This window comes from Diabrotica undecimpunctata, chromosome 1 (assembly GCF_040954645.1).
Source record: "Diabrotica undecimpunctata isolate CICGRU chromosome 1, icDiaUnde3, whole genome shotgun sequence".
NCBI lineage: Eukaryota > Metazoa > Arthropoda > Insecta > Coleoptera > Chrysomelidae > Diabrotica > Diabrotica undecimpunctata.
The window spans coordinates 68704988-68723863 of NC_092803.1; the positions used below are offsets into that span (position 1 = coordinate 68704988).

The following is an 18876-nucleotide window of genomic DNA, read 5'->3' on the forward strand; positions in this document are numbered from 1 at the left end:
TCGCTTTCTCCCTGTTAATCCTTCGACCCCTCTTTGGCTTACCCAAGGCTCTTGTACAAGGGCAATATCAAACGCCCTTCAGAGCGCTACAAGGACTGTTGAGGCTGCTTTGCAGTGTTGGAGGTTAATCTGAACTTAGACCTATCTTTCTTGCATTGCAGATCTCTGAATGTTACCCTACTTAGCCCATAGTAAGCTTTGTAGTTTTTATCCTTCAGATTCCTGCAGGACTCTCTATCTAAAGAGGAGGCCAGGAACTGACGCCCTTCTCTATTTTTCTACTTAACATGGATCAGTTCTCTGTCCTCAGCATCGGATTAAGATGCTAAAGGCACGTCCTGATCATTTGTGAATTTATGGATTCTGGCTCAGGGATAAAGACCACGACCCTGGTGTTTACTGGAAGGAACCTTGAATTGGACCACTGACAAATTGGCCCCCGCCCAGAGAGTGCCAAACCCTTCAATCGCCTACCTAAGCTAGTCTTTCTGACCTTACTTGCTTAGGAGCAGCATAGAGTGCTTCCAGCACTTTGCTTTGTACCAGGTCTGCCTATTCTTGACTTAATATATAATCGGGATGGTGTTTGTGTATCACCGCGATCCTGATGCCCTTCCCTACCCACTGTATCTCATGCTTTTCGAGATGATATTGGGCTTCTTTCTTGTCACTTTTAGGAGTTTAAGACTCACAGAGGGGTCCCTTATTCCAATGCTTTTGCCCTTCTTCTGTTTCTTGAGTACATCTTTCTTCTCGCCAGTCTTGGTCTTCTTGTGAGGATTTTCATCCTTCTGTCAAACCATTTCCCACTTCTTGGTAAACCTTTTCCTCTGCGTCCTCGAAAGCTTTTTTATTTTTCGATAAGTCGAGTCGAGTCTGATTTTTCTGATCCTTTAGATAATTGTGCAGAGGCCTGGCTTCTTTTTGCTTCCTATTTATTGTCAGTGGGTTTCATCTACCTAAGTGTTGCAACCAGGGAGTTTAAGTTATTGGTTACTGGTTCTCCCCTTCTCTTTGTTGGTGAAGATTCCAAGTCAGTGGTCTCTTAATCTCTTTTCTCTTGCTGTCTTTTTTGTTATTTCGTGTACATTTCATTTCCACAAATAACTAGGGATAGTGCTAGAGAAAAGGTTTTCGCTTCTGCCGAGTTTCGCATATAGAAGTAAGGCTGTATACAATAGGGTTTTGCCCTGTTCCCTAAAGGTACTGTTAGTTATACTGGTACCCTAGTATCTTTCATGCCCTCGCCACGGCAACTTACTCTCGGTAGGGTCGAGCCGTTTCTTGGTCTTTCGGCTGAGGGGTGGGAGCTCGCTTAAGCCCCCTAACCGGCGACAAAGTCATACGGCTTCCAGAGGGGTACGTCATAACATTAGTCATCACATTTTGCTCCCGATGATTATTAATTGTTTCAAAAAATAGCTTAGTTCAAATAGATTTTGGTGATCTGTTTTCTATGTTACGCAACGTATTTATCGATCAACCTTGGTAGTTGGGTAAGAGATAGAAAAAAAAATATATAAATTTTTATTAAATATATGTGTTACCATTTATTAAATTTTTATCACTACTATTTTCATTAGGTAAAATATTAACTTCTCGTATATTTTGCTTGAATTGTATTAAAAACCTCATTTCTTTTTTAAATTCTTCTTTGAAAGATATGTGATCCCGTTTAGATTTTCTGTAAATAGACCAGGTAAGCTCGATCAATGATCCTATACTGGCCATTATGGATCCAACAAATAAAACCAAAAAGACACCACCAACATTCTGAAGATCCAATGGAGTAGCCTCACTATTTTCATTTTTAGACTACAAGTAAAAATATTTTAACTTAAAAAATGTATCATACTATTCATAAAGCTTAAATGCAATAAACAAAAAGTTTACTTACCGTACATTTACCTCCACCTCTCTTTTCTTTCCACCATTTGATTTTTAGGCTTGTTAAAACACCTCTTTCCTGTAGCTGAAGGATGGCTGTGCTGATATCATTTCTATAAAGAGACTCTGAAAATATAACAATCAAATGTTGCAATTAAAAATATAAAAAGATTGAGACAAAAGAAATATTAATGTCATGAAGATTATTTAGCCTACGTTCATATTAACTTAGGTGATAACTGATAATAAAGTTGTTAACAAAAAATTGTTAGTGTGTAACGTAAAGCCTAAATTGTTTGATAAAAGATTACCTAGTGTCGTAGCTTTCAAAAATTCTAGTACAACGTACTTATAAACATAGTAAAGGCTCTTTGACGTACTTGACAAACAGTGACTTCTATAATAAGCTAGGAATGGAAACTAGCTATAATCATCAAGAAGATAAAGGCAAGGAAGAAGGCCAGTAGTTTGAGTGAAAGTGAAAAGCAGAGCAGAGCAGAAATGAAGAGCAGAGCTTGCACGCACTCTAGAATAGTGTATTATCTTGGTAGATTAGATAATAGATGCTATTATATAGATACAGGGTAAGCTATTAATTTGAAGGAACATTAGTAATTTAGGTCCTATTACAATTGCCCATTGGTCATTGATGATCAGATTGTAATTGCAATAATCATCGTATCCGTGCTAATTAATAAAAAAATATGGGCAATGTCTGACGACAATGAAGCTGTTGCAGTAGAAGAATTGTTTGAACAGTTCAATGAATAAATCACAAAAATGAAAAAACGACAGAATCAATAATATTAGGAGAGATTAATAGTAATGAGTAAAAACATAACATCAGAAGAGTTAACAAAGACAGAGGGGGAGAGTAGAGGTCTTTAACTCCTTTATTATTTATTACGTTTATGAATGACATCACAATATGTTACAAAGTGTTAAGCAAATTAGACATTAACATGAAAAAGATAATGGCCATAGCAAAATATAGAGTGGATATAAAAGTCCAGATTGTAGGAATAGAAATTAAACAGTTGAAAATGTTTGAATACTTAGGAGTGACAATTGGAGTAAATTATATCAGGAAATACGAATAACAATCATTAACAAGTAAGAAATAACAAAACGGTTTTTAAGAACTGTTAACTCTCAATAGATTTGAAAGGACAAATATAGGCCCAAGAGTTTTACGAAAGAATTAACATTTAAAATTAAAATACGGTTTCGGGTTTTTCCTAATATTAAAATTTATTTGTAAATGATTGTACCTAGAGATAAGTAGTAAAGATTATAATGTTTAGTAGTAATTTACATTGCATAATATTACAGTTTAAGCACATGGTCATGTTTGAGTTTAGACGAGTTGTTTTAAAACAATTTATAATTTTAGATGTTTTTTGCAAAGGTCAATATATCGACTTTATAAATTCAAACATATATAACAACAAGTTTATTACAGCTGTCGCCGTTTTCCACATCCTAGCTTCCAACGCTTGCGGTCTTTCCAGATATCTGCTCGTAGAACTGTATCTTCCATGGCGCTGTCTACTTCTTGTCTCTACGATCTTCTTGTCCTTTCACTTGTTCTGCGGTTGGTGGGATCAACTGTAACATGTAACTATGGCGACATGACCGTATCATTTTCATCATCATCATCATTTTGGCTTTACAACCCTGTGTGGGTCCTAGCCTCCCCAAGAATTTTTCTCCAGTCGTCCCTATCCATCGCCTTCCTCCGCCAAGCACGTATTTCCATATTTCTCATATCTTGGTCTATGTTATCTAGGAATCTTGTTCTGGGTCTTCCTCTTCTTCTTTGACCAATAGGTCTATCAAGGAGCGTTTTTCTAGCTGGGTCGGTTTGCTCCATCCGCATTACATGGCCTACCCACCTCAGACGTCCTATCTTTATGTGTTTTACGATATCTGGTTCCTGGTATATCCTATAGAGTTCGAAGTTGTATCGTCTTCTCCAGACACCATTTTCATTTACCGCTCCATAGATGCGCCTTAGTATTTTTCTTTCGAAACATCCTAACATGTTTTCATTGCTTTTTCTTAAAGTCCAGGTTTCTGAACCATATGTTAGGACTGGGCGTATTATTGTTTTGTAGAGTTTTACTTTTGTATTTCTTGATATAACTGTAGATTTAAAAAGGAGATTAAGCCCAAAATAGCATCTATTAGCCGTGCAAATTCTGCGGTTTATCTCTGCGGTAGTGTTATTTTCAGTATTGACGAGCTTTCCCAGGTATACAAATTCGTTAACTGCTTCGATGACGTCATTTTCTATAACAAGTGGCCGTAGTGCTTGTGGTTGCGTACCTATTTTCATGTATTTTGTTTTGTTGGTGTTTATTATTAAACCCATTTTTGTAGCCGCTTCCTTTAATGCTACGTACGCCTCTCGTGCTGCGTTTTCCGTTCTCCCAACAATATTGATATCATCAGCATATGCTAAGATTTGCACAGATTTGTTATATATTGAACCGGTAGTTGTGATTTGTGACGTACGTATTACTTTTTCCAGAGCTAGATTGAATAGTATACAGGAGAGTGGGTCTCCCTGACGTAGCCCGTTATTTGTTTTAAAAGGTTCAGAGAGTTCCCCCTGGATTCGTACTTTGCATTCAACTTTTTCAAGGGTTAGTTTGGTTAAACTTACCAACTGATTTGGTACTCCTAGGTCTATCATTGCTCTAAACAATTCTCTTCTATTTACAGAGTCGTAGGCTGCCTTGTAGTCTATAAATATGTGGTGCGTGTCTACACCGTATTCCAGTGTTTTCTCTAGAATTTGTCTTAGGGTTGAAATCTGATGAATTGTTGATTTACCACCACCTCTGAAACCAGCCTGGTATTGTCCTATTATTCGCTCTGCATATGGTGCCATACGATGGCATAGTATATTGGAGAATATTTTATACGCTGCATTTAGGAGCGTAATTCCTCGATAGTTAGAGCATTCAAAGATATCACCCTTTTTGTGTATGGTGCAAAGTATTCCAATATTCCAATCATTGGGAAGGGACTTCTGTATCCATATTTCTTTTATAAGCTGCTGTAGGGCTATTATGATATCGTGGCCACCTTCTTTATATAATTCCGCTGGGAGATTATCTATTCCGGGTGATTTGTTTCTGGCTAGTTTGTTTACAGCGTCTTTAACTTCCATGATCGTTGGTGGATCCTCCTCCCTCTCGTCGGCTCCGCTTACCTCGCAGCTTTCGTCTTCCGGGTTTTCTTCTTCCTCTATATTAAGTATCTGGTTAAAATATTCCGTCCATCGGTTTAGTACGTCTGTTCTTGTTGTTAAGAGATCGCCATTTAAACTTCTACATTGATTTGTGTTTGCCTTAAATTCTTTTCTGTTGATGTTAACTTTCTTATAGAATGTTCTGAATTCTTTCTCTCTGTTGAGGTTTTCTATATATTGAAGTTCCTTTTTTAAGTGGTTTCGTTTCTTCATTCTGTGTATTTTCTTTTCTTCTCTTCTCTTTGTCTGGTAATTCTCTATACTTGTTCTAGTTCGGCGGGTAAGCATTTTTGCATAGGCTTCATTTTTTTTCTGTGTTGCGTCTTTGCATTCATCGTCAAACCAGTGATTTTTTCGGGTACAAGTTTCTGTTCCTATTTCATCTTGTGCTGCTGACTCAATATCTTCCCTTATCCTGTTCCAGAATGAGTCTATATCTCTCTGGTCTTCTTCGCCTAGACTTTGATTCCTTAACCTATTGGTAACATTTTCCCAGTACTGTTTTGCAACAGTTGCATCTCTCAGCTTCTGTACATTCCATTTCTTTCTATTTATTTCTTTTTCTTTGTTGGAGTTTGAAATTCTAGCCCTAAGTGTTGAGATCACTAAACAATGGTCTGAGTCTATGTTTGCGCCTCTATAACTTCTGCAGTTTATTATGTCCGTTCCGTGTCTTGAATCTATTAAGATGTGATCAATCTGACTAGTTGTTCTTAAATCAGGGGAGGTCCAGGTTACCTTGTGTATATTCTTGTGTTCAAAATAGGTGCTAGCGACGGTCATGTTCAGTGCTGCTGCTAAGTTTATCAGTCGTAATCCATTATCGCTACTGATGTTGTGTAGGCTATGCCTTCCTATAGTCGGCATAAAAACATGCTCTCGTCCTATTCTTGCATTCATGTCACCTAGCACTATTTTAATGTCATTTTTGGGGCATCTTCTGTAGGCTTGTTCTAGGTCTTCGAAAAACTGTTCTTTAATGTCTTCTAGTTTGTTGTCGGTCGGGGCATGTGCATTAATTAAGCTGTAATTCATTAACCGTATCATTTTAGCCTTTTGAATTCTATATTTTCCAGAATGTCTATGTCCATACTCTCTCTGATTTCGTTATTCCTTACTCTTTCTTTTCTAGTGAGTTGACAACATCTACGACGTCTATTTCCATTGCTTTTATTTGGAACGTGTCTTTTTTATTTATTATTCAAAGCTCTGAACCATATATAGCAATACTTTCTATGATATTTTTGTATATCCTAATTTTAGTGTTCCTAGTGATGTGGTTATTCCATAATTTACTATTCAGTTCACGCATTGCTAAATTACCTTGTCCAATTCTAGGCGCTATTTCTTTTGTATTCAGATCATCGCTTGTAAGGCCCCCACTTACTATATTATTCATCTATTTTCCTTAGCATGTAGTGGATATCATCTTGATCTTCTACAAGTATTACTTGGTCATCCGCAAAATGTAAGCTGATGATCTTCATTTGGAATACTCATAGGTTCATACTTTCCCAGACACTTAAAACCCCTTCCAAATAAATCTTAAAGAGCGTAGAGTAATGCAGCAGCCCTGGCAAAGTTTTTTGGTTACCATTTATCTTTCTTGTCACTTTTAATTCCACCATTAATTTCTATTACTTATAATACCCACTTCTCTAATAGCTTCATTTGCAGCTTTGTCAATGAGGTTACTGGTTTTGTTGTATGTATTAATTGGTGAGAAGTAACAAACATTATTTAGTTTCATATTCAGCCTCATTAGATAAAGAAACTGGGTAGAGTATAGATTATACCTTCCTTATAGAAGGGACAGGATCAGAAACGACTTGATTAGGAAAGCGGAATAACTACAGTATCAAAAAAGATTCAAAAACAAAGATTGCAATGGTTTGGTCACATCAGTCGTAGAAATGAAAACTAGGTGGGTCGAAGGATCGAGGTGTTAGGTTGAAGTTGATGGAAAGACAGGTAAAGGATAATCGAGGAGAAGATGGAAGGACTGTATGGCAGAGGACTTAAGAGAAAAAGGTTTAAATGTATAAGATGAGATAGATAGAAACGAGGGACAAAGAAAAGTAAGGCATAGCAACCTCTGAAAATGGAAAAGCTGAGGAAGATAAATAATAAGAAGTAGATCTCCTTATTGAAATGTCCTGTAGTTCCATACAACGTTCATCTTCACTTCGTTGTTGGCTTCCTTTAAATGTAAATAGTAGTGACGGTTTAAGTAAATGTGATCAGATTCACACTCTGCTCCCCAATAGACCATAACCTTTATTTTGATGTTTTCCTTGTATACACAGTACTTGAGTATTAATTTTGAATTGCTCGTCAGTTGACTCCACGTGAGTTTATGTATATTATTGTGCTTACAGTATTAATTCATTATCTTTAAATTCATATGATCGCAGAAACTTAATAATCTTTAGCCGTTCTTATTTTTTTTTTCTCTAAATGGAGCGCTAACTGTGCTATTTACTTTTCTTCTAGTTCTAGCATTTAAGTAACCTAGTAGGATTACTTCCTTCCTAGCTTTAATACTCTCTACCAAGTCAGATGAGTTTTAGCTTTATCTCAACTTTTAATAATCTTTCATGTATTTGTTCCCAGTAGTTATTACTTCAAGTCAGCCTTTTCTTTAATAATATATTTACAGGTACTGCTGCTCTCCTGTCTTTTTCTACTCCTCCAATATAGAAATAGACAGAATATTTAAACTATTTTGTCACTTTTCTTTTCTTTTTTGTTTCTTTAAGGAAGATTACAACTACTTTAAATCTCTTAATTTCTTTCAACACCTCATCAGCTTATTCCAAATACCTTACACACTCATTTTGCAAAAAAGTAGACCCATCACCTTAACCCCCTATTTTTCGAAAGATCGGTTGTTCCGTTCTCGTCTGTCTTGATCCTGCTTCCCACCGGAATTGGTTTTCACGATCTTCCAGAAGCATGCTCAGATTTCCGGGGAGAGTCGAAAAATTGGTTGGGAGAGGTTGAGTGGAACTAACAGCTAACATCATCATATATCCGCTTCACCACCCCATTTTCACTCCAAAAACTCAAATAGGAAGATGTATTCAACATAAGGACAGTGTAAATAAATATATTCATCCTTGAGGTTCAGTTTTTATATAGAAGATAATAAAGAAAAACAAAAATAAGGAGAGAGTAAATAAAGGGTAACAAAGGCAGGAAAAGCAAGAAGAGAAAATAAATAAATTACAAAAGAATAATGAAAAGAATACGAAGAAAATAGTAAAAACAAAGATATTTAAGGACGAATGAAATTTATTGACTGAATGAGAATTTACGTGGAATAATGTAACTGAAAAGTTTTTTCAAAGTTCATAAAAAAATAGAATAGGAAGAATAATTCTAATACAAAGAAAAATGATTCTTACGTCTTTTCATAGCTATTCCATATCCTTTATCGTCTAGTAAAGGTCCAACTCTGGCCAATGTACAGTGTCGTTCAGTTACATACTCTATTGTTGTGGACTCCATCAAGAAGGCATAATTTTCTGATTCAACTTTTTTTACCCCATCATCGTTGTCGACCATCATCAGCTCTGAGTTGTGTGCCATATAACTCCAAATCTTTTTATATTTTGTCAAATTTGAATCCTAAAACCAATAATTGACACAGAAATAACAACATAGTGCAAGAACCACATAACTTAGGATAATTTTTGCTTCGCAATTTTTTGTCCAAAAGTTTGGACTATAGTTTGAAGTAGGTTTAAAGACCAACTTATATGAGAAAGGCTACATTTGTCGTCCACTTATGACAAATAGTATAGACCTTGAGTACCTTTCGGTACTCTCGGATACTTTCGGATACAAACTTTCGGACAAAAAAGTAAATAAGCATCATGCATGCTACGCCTATTAGAAAGATCTTATACAAATCTTAATATATTATTTAGATCTAAATACATTATACATTATATAATAAGAGAATTAAAATTATTTCTGGAAGACTTGTTGTGTCATTACATTTATCAAAACGTTCCTCAGTTCCTTTTTTTTTAAATAACAACAAAATACTAACTCTAAAGTAATTTGCAGTGGCTCCACCTTTTTTGGCTCCAAATTGAATTTCTGTTTGTTGCGCTAATTCATCTATATTGTTAAACGGAGTTACCAAGGTGGTTACAGTCAAAAAAGCAGCTAAGTTGGCGGTATATGAGGCAACCATAGTCAAAACAAAGAACCACCAAAATCCAGAAGCTGCTCGAGTAGAAACTGATCTAAAAAATGAAATTAGGTGGTTAATGTCGATTTTGGATTGTTGACAAAATGTTTTCATTAGACCAATATATTAAAGTAAACTTCAATCTTCAGAGACGAAAATGTCACTGAACCTCTAAACGTCATAAGAACAAGCTGAATTTTTCTAAAAATGTCAATAATGCGATCGCAAAAAAGACGCAAAAAAGTTTGCCACTCCTACTCCAAGCTTCCCCTAAAATCTCCCTTGTAGGAGGGTAAAAAGGAAAACATTGATTTATTAAAAAGCTCAAAACGAAAAAAAATGTTTTAAACCAGAAATACAGCTAAGATACTTTTGAACAAAAAAGTTTATTAGCACTTTTTCTGTAGAATGGACTCTCTCAATCAACAATGCTTGAAGCGACTGCCGATTTTCAATGTTCAGAGTGTCCTATCATCAAAAATCAAAATGAGTTTTAAAGATGAAGAGTCCAACTTTCGTGTGAAATTTTGGAAATTTGCCGTCAGTTTCTATAAAGCTTTTAAATAAATAAATAACTTCATTTGCGACAAAATGCAAATATTTCATACGAAAGATGCACTCTCTACCTTTAAAACTCATTTTGATTGTTGTCGATAGGACACTCTGATCAAAAAGTTTAGAATTTTTACCGTCGAATTGATACAAATTTCATTTTAAAAATTGATTTCGAGCGCGTAACTGACATTCAGAATCGCTGGTCCAGAACTAGTGTAGAACGGTTCATTCTACACTAATAATTAGCTAATTGGGCGATATGAAAATGTTTCTACGTGGTTCCTATTTAGTTTTGGAATAAGAATAATTTCGTCAACTTTCCATTTGAGTGGAAAGTAATCAGATTTTAACATTGAATTAAATATATAAATATCCCAAACTAGGGAGTGGGGGTAACATTAAAGTCTTAAATAGGAACTGCCGTTTTTATTTCAGATTTAGATTCCTTCTACAAAAAGTGTATTCAGTACCATAAAAATTATACTACCTAGCTCTTTATGGAATGCAGCAATATTTTTAAATACCACATTGCAGGAATTAGTTAGACAAATAAAAAGGGAACACTGACAGAGCTTCTCAAAACAGATGGAACACTTCTTCTTCTTCTTAACATGCCATACACCAAAGTGCGTAGGCGACTATCTCATTACTAGAATTCTGTTCTTGGCGGCGTGACATAGCTCGCCTGTATTGTATATTCCTGTCCATTCTTTAATATTCCTTAACCAGGATAATTGTTTGCGGCCGGCTCCTCTCCTACCTTCGATCTTCCCTTGTAGGATTAACTGTGGTATTTCATATTTTGCTCCTCTCAATATGTGCCCAAGGTAACCAATCTTGCGTTTTTTAATTAATTTAAAGAGTTCTCTTTCCACGCCGGCTCTCTTAAGGACGTCATCGTTTCGAACTCTATCCACCCAAGGTATGCGCATCATTCTTCTTAATGACCACATTTCAAATGCTTCAAGTTTGTTGATAGATGATTTTTTCAAAGTCCACGTTTCCATGCCATAAAGCAAGATGGACCATATGTAGCACTTGACCATTCTGTAGCGTATTTCGAAATTTAGGTTTTGATTACATAGAAGGAACACTTCTACGGAACACAAAAAGAAATATGGAGAATGATCAGAGGACAAAAAAAAGATATGAAAGAACTAATAAAAACGAAACACATTCAGAAGGAAACATGGGTAGACTACTTTCGATCACTATTTGCTAAAGGTGACGATAATGGACCACCAACACCAGTGGTGAAGACAAACGAAGAAATAAATATTGAGGAGGAAGAGGTAAAGGAAGCCTTAAGCAAATTAAAAAAATCACCAGGAGAGGACAGAATACCGAATGAACTCCTAAAGTACGGAGGACCAGATCTGACCAAACAACTATTAAAACTAATCCAAAAAATAATAGAACAAAAGAGAATTCCTCAAGCATGGGGATCAAGCATCCTAATACCTCTCTTCAAAAAAGGGAGAAAAATCGGACCCGGAAAATTACCGAAGAATTAATTTTTTAAACACGACACTAAAATTAGTAACCAAAGTGATAACAAATAAACTGAATGAAATTATAACACTAGCAGAAGAACAACAAGGTTTTAGGTCGGGAAGATGATGCACCGACGCTATATTTATAATGAGGTACTTGCAAGAGAAATCATTAGAATACAAAAAACCGAAATATCTATGTTTCGTGGACCTTACAAAGGCATTTGACCGGGTCAAATTAAAAGACGTTATCCACTTACGGTACATAATAAAGGAATAATAAAAACGATCGAAAATATCTACCAAAACAACACAATAAAAGTAAAAGTAGAAGTAGATCTAACCGACTCTATTGTAGCTTTCAATGGGATAAGACAGGGAGATTCCCTGAGTCCTCTATTGTTCAACCTGATTATGGTGAAATAATAAAAAAGTAAGAACTACAAAAGACACCAACTTAATATAACCACCAGAAAATTTAACATGTTAATTTCCCCAAAGAAGGCAAAATGCATGGTTACAACAACAAATTTATTAAGATGTAAATTGGAGCTGGAAGTTCAGATAATAGAACAAGTGATGGAGTTTAAATATCTAGGCATCACACTATCTAGCTACGGAAAGCTCGAAACTGAAGTGGAAGATCAAGTAAATAGAGCAAACAGAGCCGTATGCTGGCTGAATGGAACAATATGGAGAAATAAAAATATAGGGAAAGAAATGAAAGGCAGAATTTACAAAACAGTCATCAGACCAATAGTGACATACGCGGCAGAAACAAGACCTGACACAGAGAGGACAAAAAGGGTGTTAGAAACAGCAGAGATGAAAAGACTTAAAAAATTGATGGTAAGATACTATGGGACAGAGCTAGAAGTACAGATATACGACGTAGATGCAAGGTGGAGAACATCAAGAACTGGGTAAGAAATAGAAGAGTAAAATGGAATGATCATATAAGCCGAATGACAACAAATAGAGTAGTAAAGACGGCAAGCGACGATTCCCCAATAGGAAGACGATCAGTAGGAAGACCACGAAAACGTTGGAACGACAACTTACTGGAGTCACATTGAAAAACAGAGTCATATCTATATAAATAGAAGAAGAAGACATTGCAGGAATTTAATAGTTCAAACAAGACAAGCCTTATAAAAGAGCTCCTTTCATATACCCTATTATGAATTAAAATAGATAACATCTTATATCAACAATATACATAACCCCTGGCGTCTCCTTAACCCAAGATATAATAAACACTGTGAAATGCAGGGTATTTAGTAAAGTATGAAATTATTGGAGTTTCCTTGCATCGTCAAGTGCCAATGAGTTATGTGAACTTTAAGGATTTTTCCTGGATTTATTAGTTACATATTCAATTAGAATGACAAGTTTTTGAAATTTATTAAAATTAAAAATTTTGGAGTAAACATTTAACGCAGATTAACTTAATTTTCATTGTTTAAAAATCTGGCACTATATTTTCTCAGATACTTATGCAATCTCAAATTGTATCAAATAATTGTTTTAAAAATGTGGGCAATAGTAATATTAATAGGATACAACTGGAAAGGATGAAAAAAAAACATCAAATAACATAACATAAAATGGACTAATAGTAAAAACAACAACAACCCCTGAAATAATCAACAAATAATAGAAAGTAACATAAGCAACAGGAGCCAAAAAAATAATGGGAAATAAGAGAAAGCATTAAAGTGTAATAAGACGGAATAGAAAATAAGAAACAACATGAAGCAATAAAAAGAAATAGAACATACCAGATCGTAACAGGGGATATCAGAAACCATTAAATATTAGAAAGAGTAATTTCCGAATTATAAGTACTTACATTGGAGCCAACTCCGATCCTTGCTGCATCAATGCTCCAATCGTAAACCAGAGCGAATTCCTTATGGAAAATTGATTCATCAGAAATTCTGGTTCTTCTACACAAGGATAAGGGTTCTGCCATTCCGTCGGTGACAACCTTCCCATTATAAATATAGATATGGAAACAAAGAGATAAGATATTCCCAACATTGCCCATACTTTGATGGAAAATGGGGATATAAACATAAAAAGACTAGGCGGAACTGGTTCCGGCTTTTTGTAAAGAATGCTTATACCTAAAAATAAAAATAAATATTGTGTCTAAATCAAATATCCTTTGAAAAGAAAACAAAATTATAAAATCAACCCTTTGTCTGTCACCTTAACAGTCCCAGCATTAAGTTCCATTATAAGTAAATATAAAAATAAACAAACAGTACAGATTCCGTATTAAACTATCTGGTATTAAATATCAAATTATTTTTTTCTACTTACCCAAGTTCATGAATGGCTCTGAAAAATCAACAGCGCTCTCCCTTTCTGACGTTATCGTTAGGTCCGTTATTGCAAGATCAGCTCTCTGAAAATAAATTAACTAAATATTTGCCTCTATTTATATAATATGCGTATGTTTATATAAATCTCTATTATCTATCTAAACTAGATGTCAAGGAAACACAAACATCACTTACCCCATCAATAATTTCTCCCATCATTCCATCCCATTTTCCTGTGACCTTATTCAGGGTGCCATATTTCGCATCTTCTTGTAATTCAAATGTGTAGTTAAAGCCCAATATTTTTGACAATTCCTCTATTAAATCAATACCGTAACCTTCGTATCTATCATTGCCTAAGAGCTGAGTAGTGGAGTCTTTTAACATTTGATAGGGGGGACTCTGTAAAAGAACTAAATATGTAGGTATTAGAAAGCTCACTATAGAAAGAAGAAAGACATTGAAGGGAGGCATGGGATGCAAAGATGCTTTAGATGCGTTACAAAATTGTAACTTCTTATTAGAACGGCAACATCGAGCATAATAGATGGGGGATAGTCCGAGACAACTAGTCCTTATAAGACACCAACTGTCATTTATGAGCATACTGCAGGCTAAACTAAGTGTAACTAGATATGGCGAATATCTCTCAGTAGTAGCCTCTATAAGCAATATTCCACTTACTGGACAGTGGACGAATAAGTATAATAGCATCTTTTGGTAAAAATCGATCTAGATGAGTGTTTCAAAAACATTGAGGAACCACTATATTACAGTCTCTTAGAATGCAACTAGTAGAATTATCATGACAATAAGTGATCGAGGAAATCGGTACAAGAGGGAGAAAAACAATAACCCTAAACGTTAACCGGTGTAACCATTTGAAAAGAAGCAAACAATTTAGAATAGAAACGTAAATAACATAACAGCTTTGCCACATAGAACGTCTGCAGTATGTACCAAGACATTAAAATACAAAAATACATAACGTTAATCAAGAAATGAGTAAACTAAATGTATATATATATATATATATATATATATATATATATATATATTAACAAAAGTTACCTTTAAAACAGTGAAAGCACATTCAGAATCGTGTTTTTTATAACTACAACCTACTAGTAGTATATATATATATATATATATATATATATATATATATATTAACAAAAGTTAACTTTAAAACAGTGAAAACACATTCAGATTATAACTACAACCCACTTAACTTATATTATTATATTAAGGTATATTACACTTAACTTATAACATTATACAATAAATACCAAATAAGCCATATACCTTTCATAGATTAGAAATAAGAAAACTGGGAGAACCTTATATAAGAAAAAATTTCAACAGAAAATATTTGAGACACTCGATGAGTCATATACATACAACCTTCCTGTCGTCCTTCTATCGTCCATTTTTGGATATAGATCTCTCCTAACTCCTTCCATAAATCTATATCCTTAGTAACATACCTCCAATTTGTTCCGGCTATTTTTTTGATGCCATCTACCTATTTCATCTGTGATTTTCTTCTTGGTCGTCTACCTTTGTACAGTCTTCAATGTTTTATTGTGGAGTTTTAACGTTGGTTTTTTTTTCTGCGAGTTCTTTTACCATAGTAATTACCCGAATGTGCCCGCTGTAATCACGATGTTGTCAGCGAATCTGAGGTTATTTAACTTGTTGCAATTAACGATAATGCCATAGATTGGCCAATTTAAAGTTTTTATGATGAGTCTTCTAGAGCTAAATGAAATAGCTTTGATGGCGTTACGTCGCCTTGTCGAACCGATCTCTTAGTGGGGATGGGATTTGTGTTTTCGTCTAGTTGTACTATAGTAGTTGCGTTTTTATATATACTATGTATTAATTGCCTTTATCTCGAATCTATTCTACAATTAATAATAGTCAAATGCCTTTTCATAGTTTACGAAGGCAACAAATATGAGTAGTTGGTATTCATTTACCTTCTCTATCAATATTACTATATCCTTTGCGGAAGCTAGCCTGTTCTACCGATTTGTAAGTCAACTGGTTGTTAATAATTCTCATAGTTTCTATACTTGATTGAGCAACGATATAGGTGTAAATCTTTAGGTCAAATTTGTCTTTTTTTGTTTAAGAGCATTACTAGACTGTCGTTCTAGTCTATAGTGATTTTGCTATTATGGAGACATCTATTAAATAGCCCTGTTAGTATTGGGATTATAATTATCGTGCTTGTTTTCAAAAGCTCGGCAATTATATCATCGTGTCCTGAAGCTTTATTATTTTTCAGTTCTTTTAAACCTCTTTCTATTTTTCGAATCCCTCTATATTTAGTAGTACATTTCTGATCCTATGTTTTTTTATTTTTCTTTTCACGTTCTCTTTTGTTGGTTCGTAAGACTGGCTTTGCGAGCTGTACAAGATTTTATAGACGTCTCAATTATCTTTGTTATTTTATATTTGTTCTTCCCTTCCATATTATTGATGTCTTTAATTTTGATAATTTTCTGAATAACCAGTATTGGTCTTAGATATTTTAAGTCTTTGTTGTTTTCTATGACGTGTTATAAGTTTTCGTTCCATTTGTTTATGTCACATTTTAGTTCTTTATTTAATTCTACATATTCTTGAATATTGCGTTTGTTTTCAGCTGCTAGTTATCTTTTTTCCTTTATTAGTTGCTTAGTGTTGTTGCTTATTTTGTCTTGTTTAGTTGTTGTTTTCTTGTTGACCTGTGGTCCGGCTTCAAGGCCGTTTTTTTTCATTCATTTATGTATTTCTTAACATCATCAATTTGGTCCTCTCAAGGATTTGATTCGAACTTACTCGCTGAGACCTTTTGGAAGTCTCCATTTGTTCTTACTTTGAAGGCATCTATCGTGTTGTTTTTTTTTAAGTTCGTTTTTCTCTCTTCTTTCGTGACAATATTTTTTTTACCCTACCTATGCGATCGTCACTATCAGTTGTTACTTTGTTTATTGTTGTGACGTCTTCAAATATTCTTTTGTTGTTTGAGAGAAAATAGTCTATTTCAATTTTGGTAGTTTCGTTAGGTGCGATTCATGATCACTTTCTGTTATATTTCTTTTTGTAAAAAGTATTCATGGTATACATGTTTTCTTACTCCAATATTTCTTGCACCGAATCATTTTTTTAATTTTGTTTTCATGCTCTCTCACCATTTTGGCGTTAAAATCTCTTTGGTTCTTTGTTGTCGCCTATAGTCTTTAAGGACTTAATAATGGAATAACTTGGACCAGCCAAACATGATTATATACGTATTAAAGAAATGGTGGAATTACAAAGAAGAATGTATACTTTCACCTAAAAATGGAAATATGATATCGTATACGATAACACATTTAAACGGTGGAAAGAGTATATTAAATAGTTATTCGAAGCTGCTAGAGAAGAATTAGACAGATTGCAAAGAAAGAAGTAATATATGCTCTGAAGATCACACAAAATGGAAAAATTTCTCGTTTAGACGAAAAACCTACAAGGAATACAGACAAAAAGTAATGGTTGAGTTCAAGTTTTATTTGTTCCCAAAAAGACAAGCGCTAGAGAATGTGGCAATTACCGTACCTTCAGTGATATTTCACACACTAAAAATATTTCTTATGATCATTCACAAACGTATGCACTAAAACCTTGACATTTATAGAGAAGAAACACAATTTGGATTTATACGAAAAGCTCTTCTGCATGTAATATATTAATTCAGAGATACTTGGACGGTAATATCTCTGCTTTCAAGATCAAGTTATGGATCAAAATAAATGCGCTATAATAATCTACAGCGGTCAATCGGTGAAAAAAAAACAGAAAACTTTTAACTTTCTTAAACACATTGTGTTCCACAGCCGTAAGGCTATCATGAGTAACTTCTGCCCCCTCTTCGGCAGGCCTCGATGACGATGGCTCTGAACAACTATCTGCTAAATTAGAAACCGATATTGCTCTAGACTCAAACTCACAATACCACATGCTCGATTTGGACTATTTAAACAGTGTAAATGCCATCCTACAACTCTAGAATTTAACTCTGAAGTAGACCTCAATTTGGTAATCAAACCAATTTTGATATCAACTTAAGTAAAGCAAAAACTAACGCATCTAACGAAGAACCGTTTAGATAAAATAGCACCCCAATTCTTAGTGGAAACTTATTAGGTTATGACTAGAAACGGACAGCAGCATAGTCCGATCAGTGGATACTCTGGTCAAGCAGATTAAGAAAATGGAGGGTGACAACCGATCATCATGATCACTGGCTCGACAACCTTTTTTGGGTCTTGGCCTGTTCCAGGATTCTTCTCCATTCTGATCTGTTTCGTGCTTTTTTTCTCCAGTTTTTTATTTTTAAGGCTGTTATATCATTTTCTATTTATTCTAAGTATCTTAGTTTCTTCCATGCTTTCTACATGTCCTATCCAACGCAGCCGTCCTATTTTAATGAATGTTATAATATCCGGATCCTGGAATAATTTGTATAGTTCAGAGTTGTATCTTCTTCGCCATATTCCGTTTTCTTTTGTGCCCTTATATATGTGTCGCAAGATTTTTCTTTCGAAGGTGGCTAACAACGTTTCCTCTCTTTAAGTGAGTGTCCAGGTTACTGAGCCGTATGTGAGTACCGGTCTTATTAGGGTTTTATATATTTGGCATTTTGTTTTTCTTGTGACGTTATCTGATCTTAGTTGCCTAATTAAGCCATGGTAACATTTATTTGCAATAAATATTCGCCTCTTCACTTCCTCCGTAACGTTATTATCAGACGTGACTAGGGATCCCAAGTATATAAAGTTTTTTATCCCGTCTATGTTGTATTCTCCTATTGTTATATTTTGTGGCTGCCTTATTTCTGCGTTTTTACTTACCTGCATATATTTTGTTTTGGTCTGATTGATTTTAAGACCACTATTTTGTGTAGCTCGTTCTATTTGGTTGTATGCCTCTATCATTTTTCTTCTTGATCTTGCGATTATGTCAACATCATCTGCAAATGCTAGTATTTGCACGCTTTTAGTAATGATTGTTCCTCGTGTATTGACTGTTGTGTCCCTCAGTATTTTCTCGAGTAAGAATGTTGAACAAGATGCATGCTAGAGCGTCTCCCTGGCGTAGTCCCTTTTTCACATCTAT

General features: G+C 34.7%; 1 protein-coding gene across 1 annotated transcript in view; it reads right to left on the bottom strand.

Moving 5' to 3' along the window:
• Positions 1–1530: 1530 nt before the first annotated feature.
• Positions 1531–18876, bottom strand: part of LOC140452172 (glutamate receptor ionotropic, kainate 2-like) — a 49589-nt gene continuing 32243 nt past the window's right edge. The window contains exons 6-12 of the mRNA XM_072546307.1: positions 13921–14127; positions 13724–13808; positions 13248–13524; positions 9204–9402; positions 8554–8776; positions 1898–2013; positions 1531–1815 (exon numbers count right to left, since the gene is read on the bottom strand). Coding sequence (XP_072402408.1) covers positions 1531–1815; positions 1898–2013; positions 8554–8776; positions 9204–9402; positions 13248–13524; positions 13724–13808; positions 13921–14127 — 1392 coding nt within the window. The remainder of the gene's footprint in view (positions 1816–1897; positions 2014–8553; positions 8777–9203; positions 9403–13247; positions 13525–13723; positions 13809–13920; positions 14128–18876) is intronic.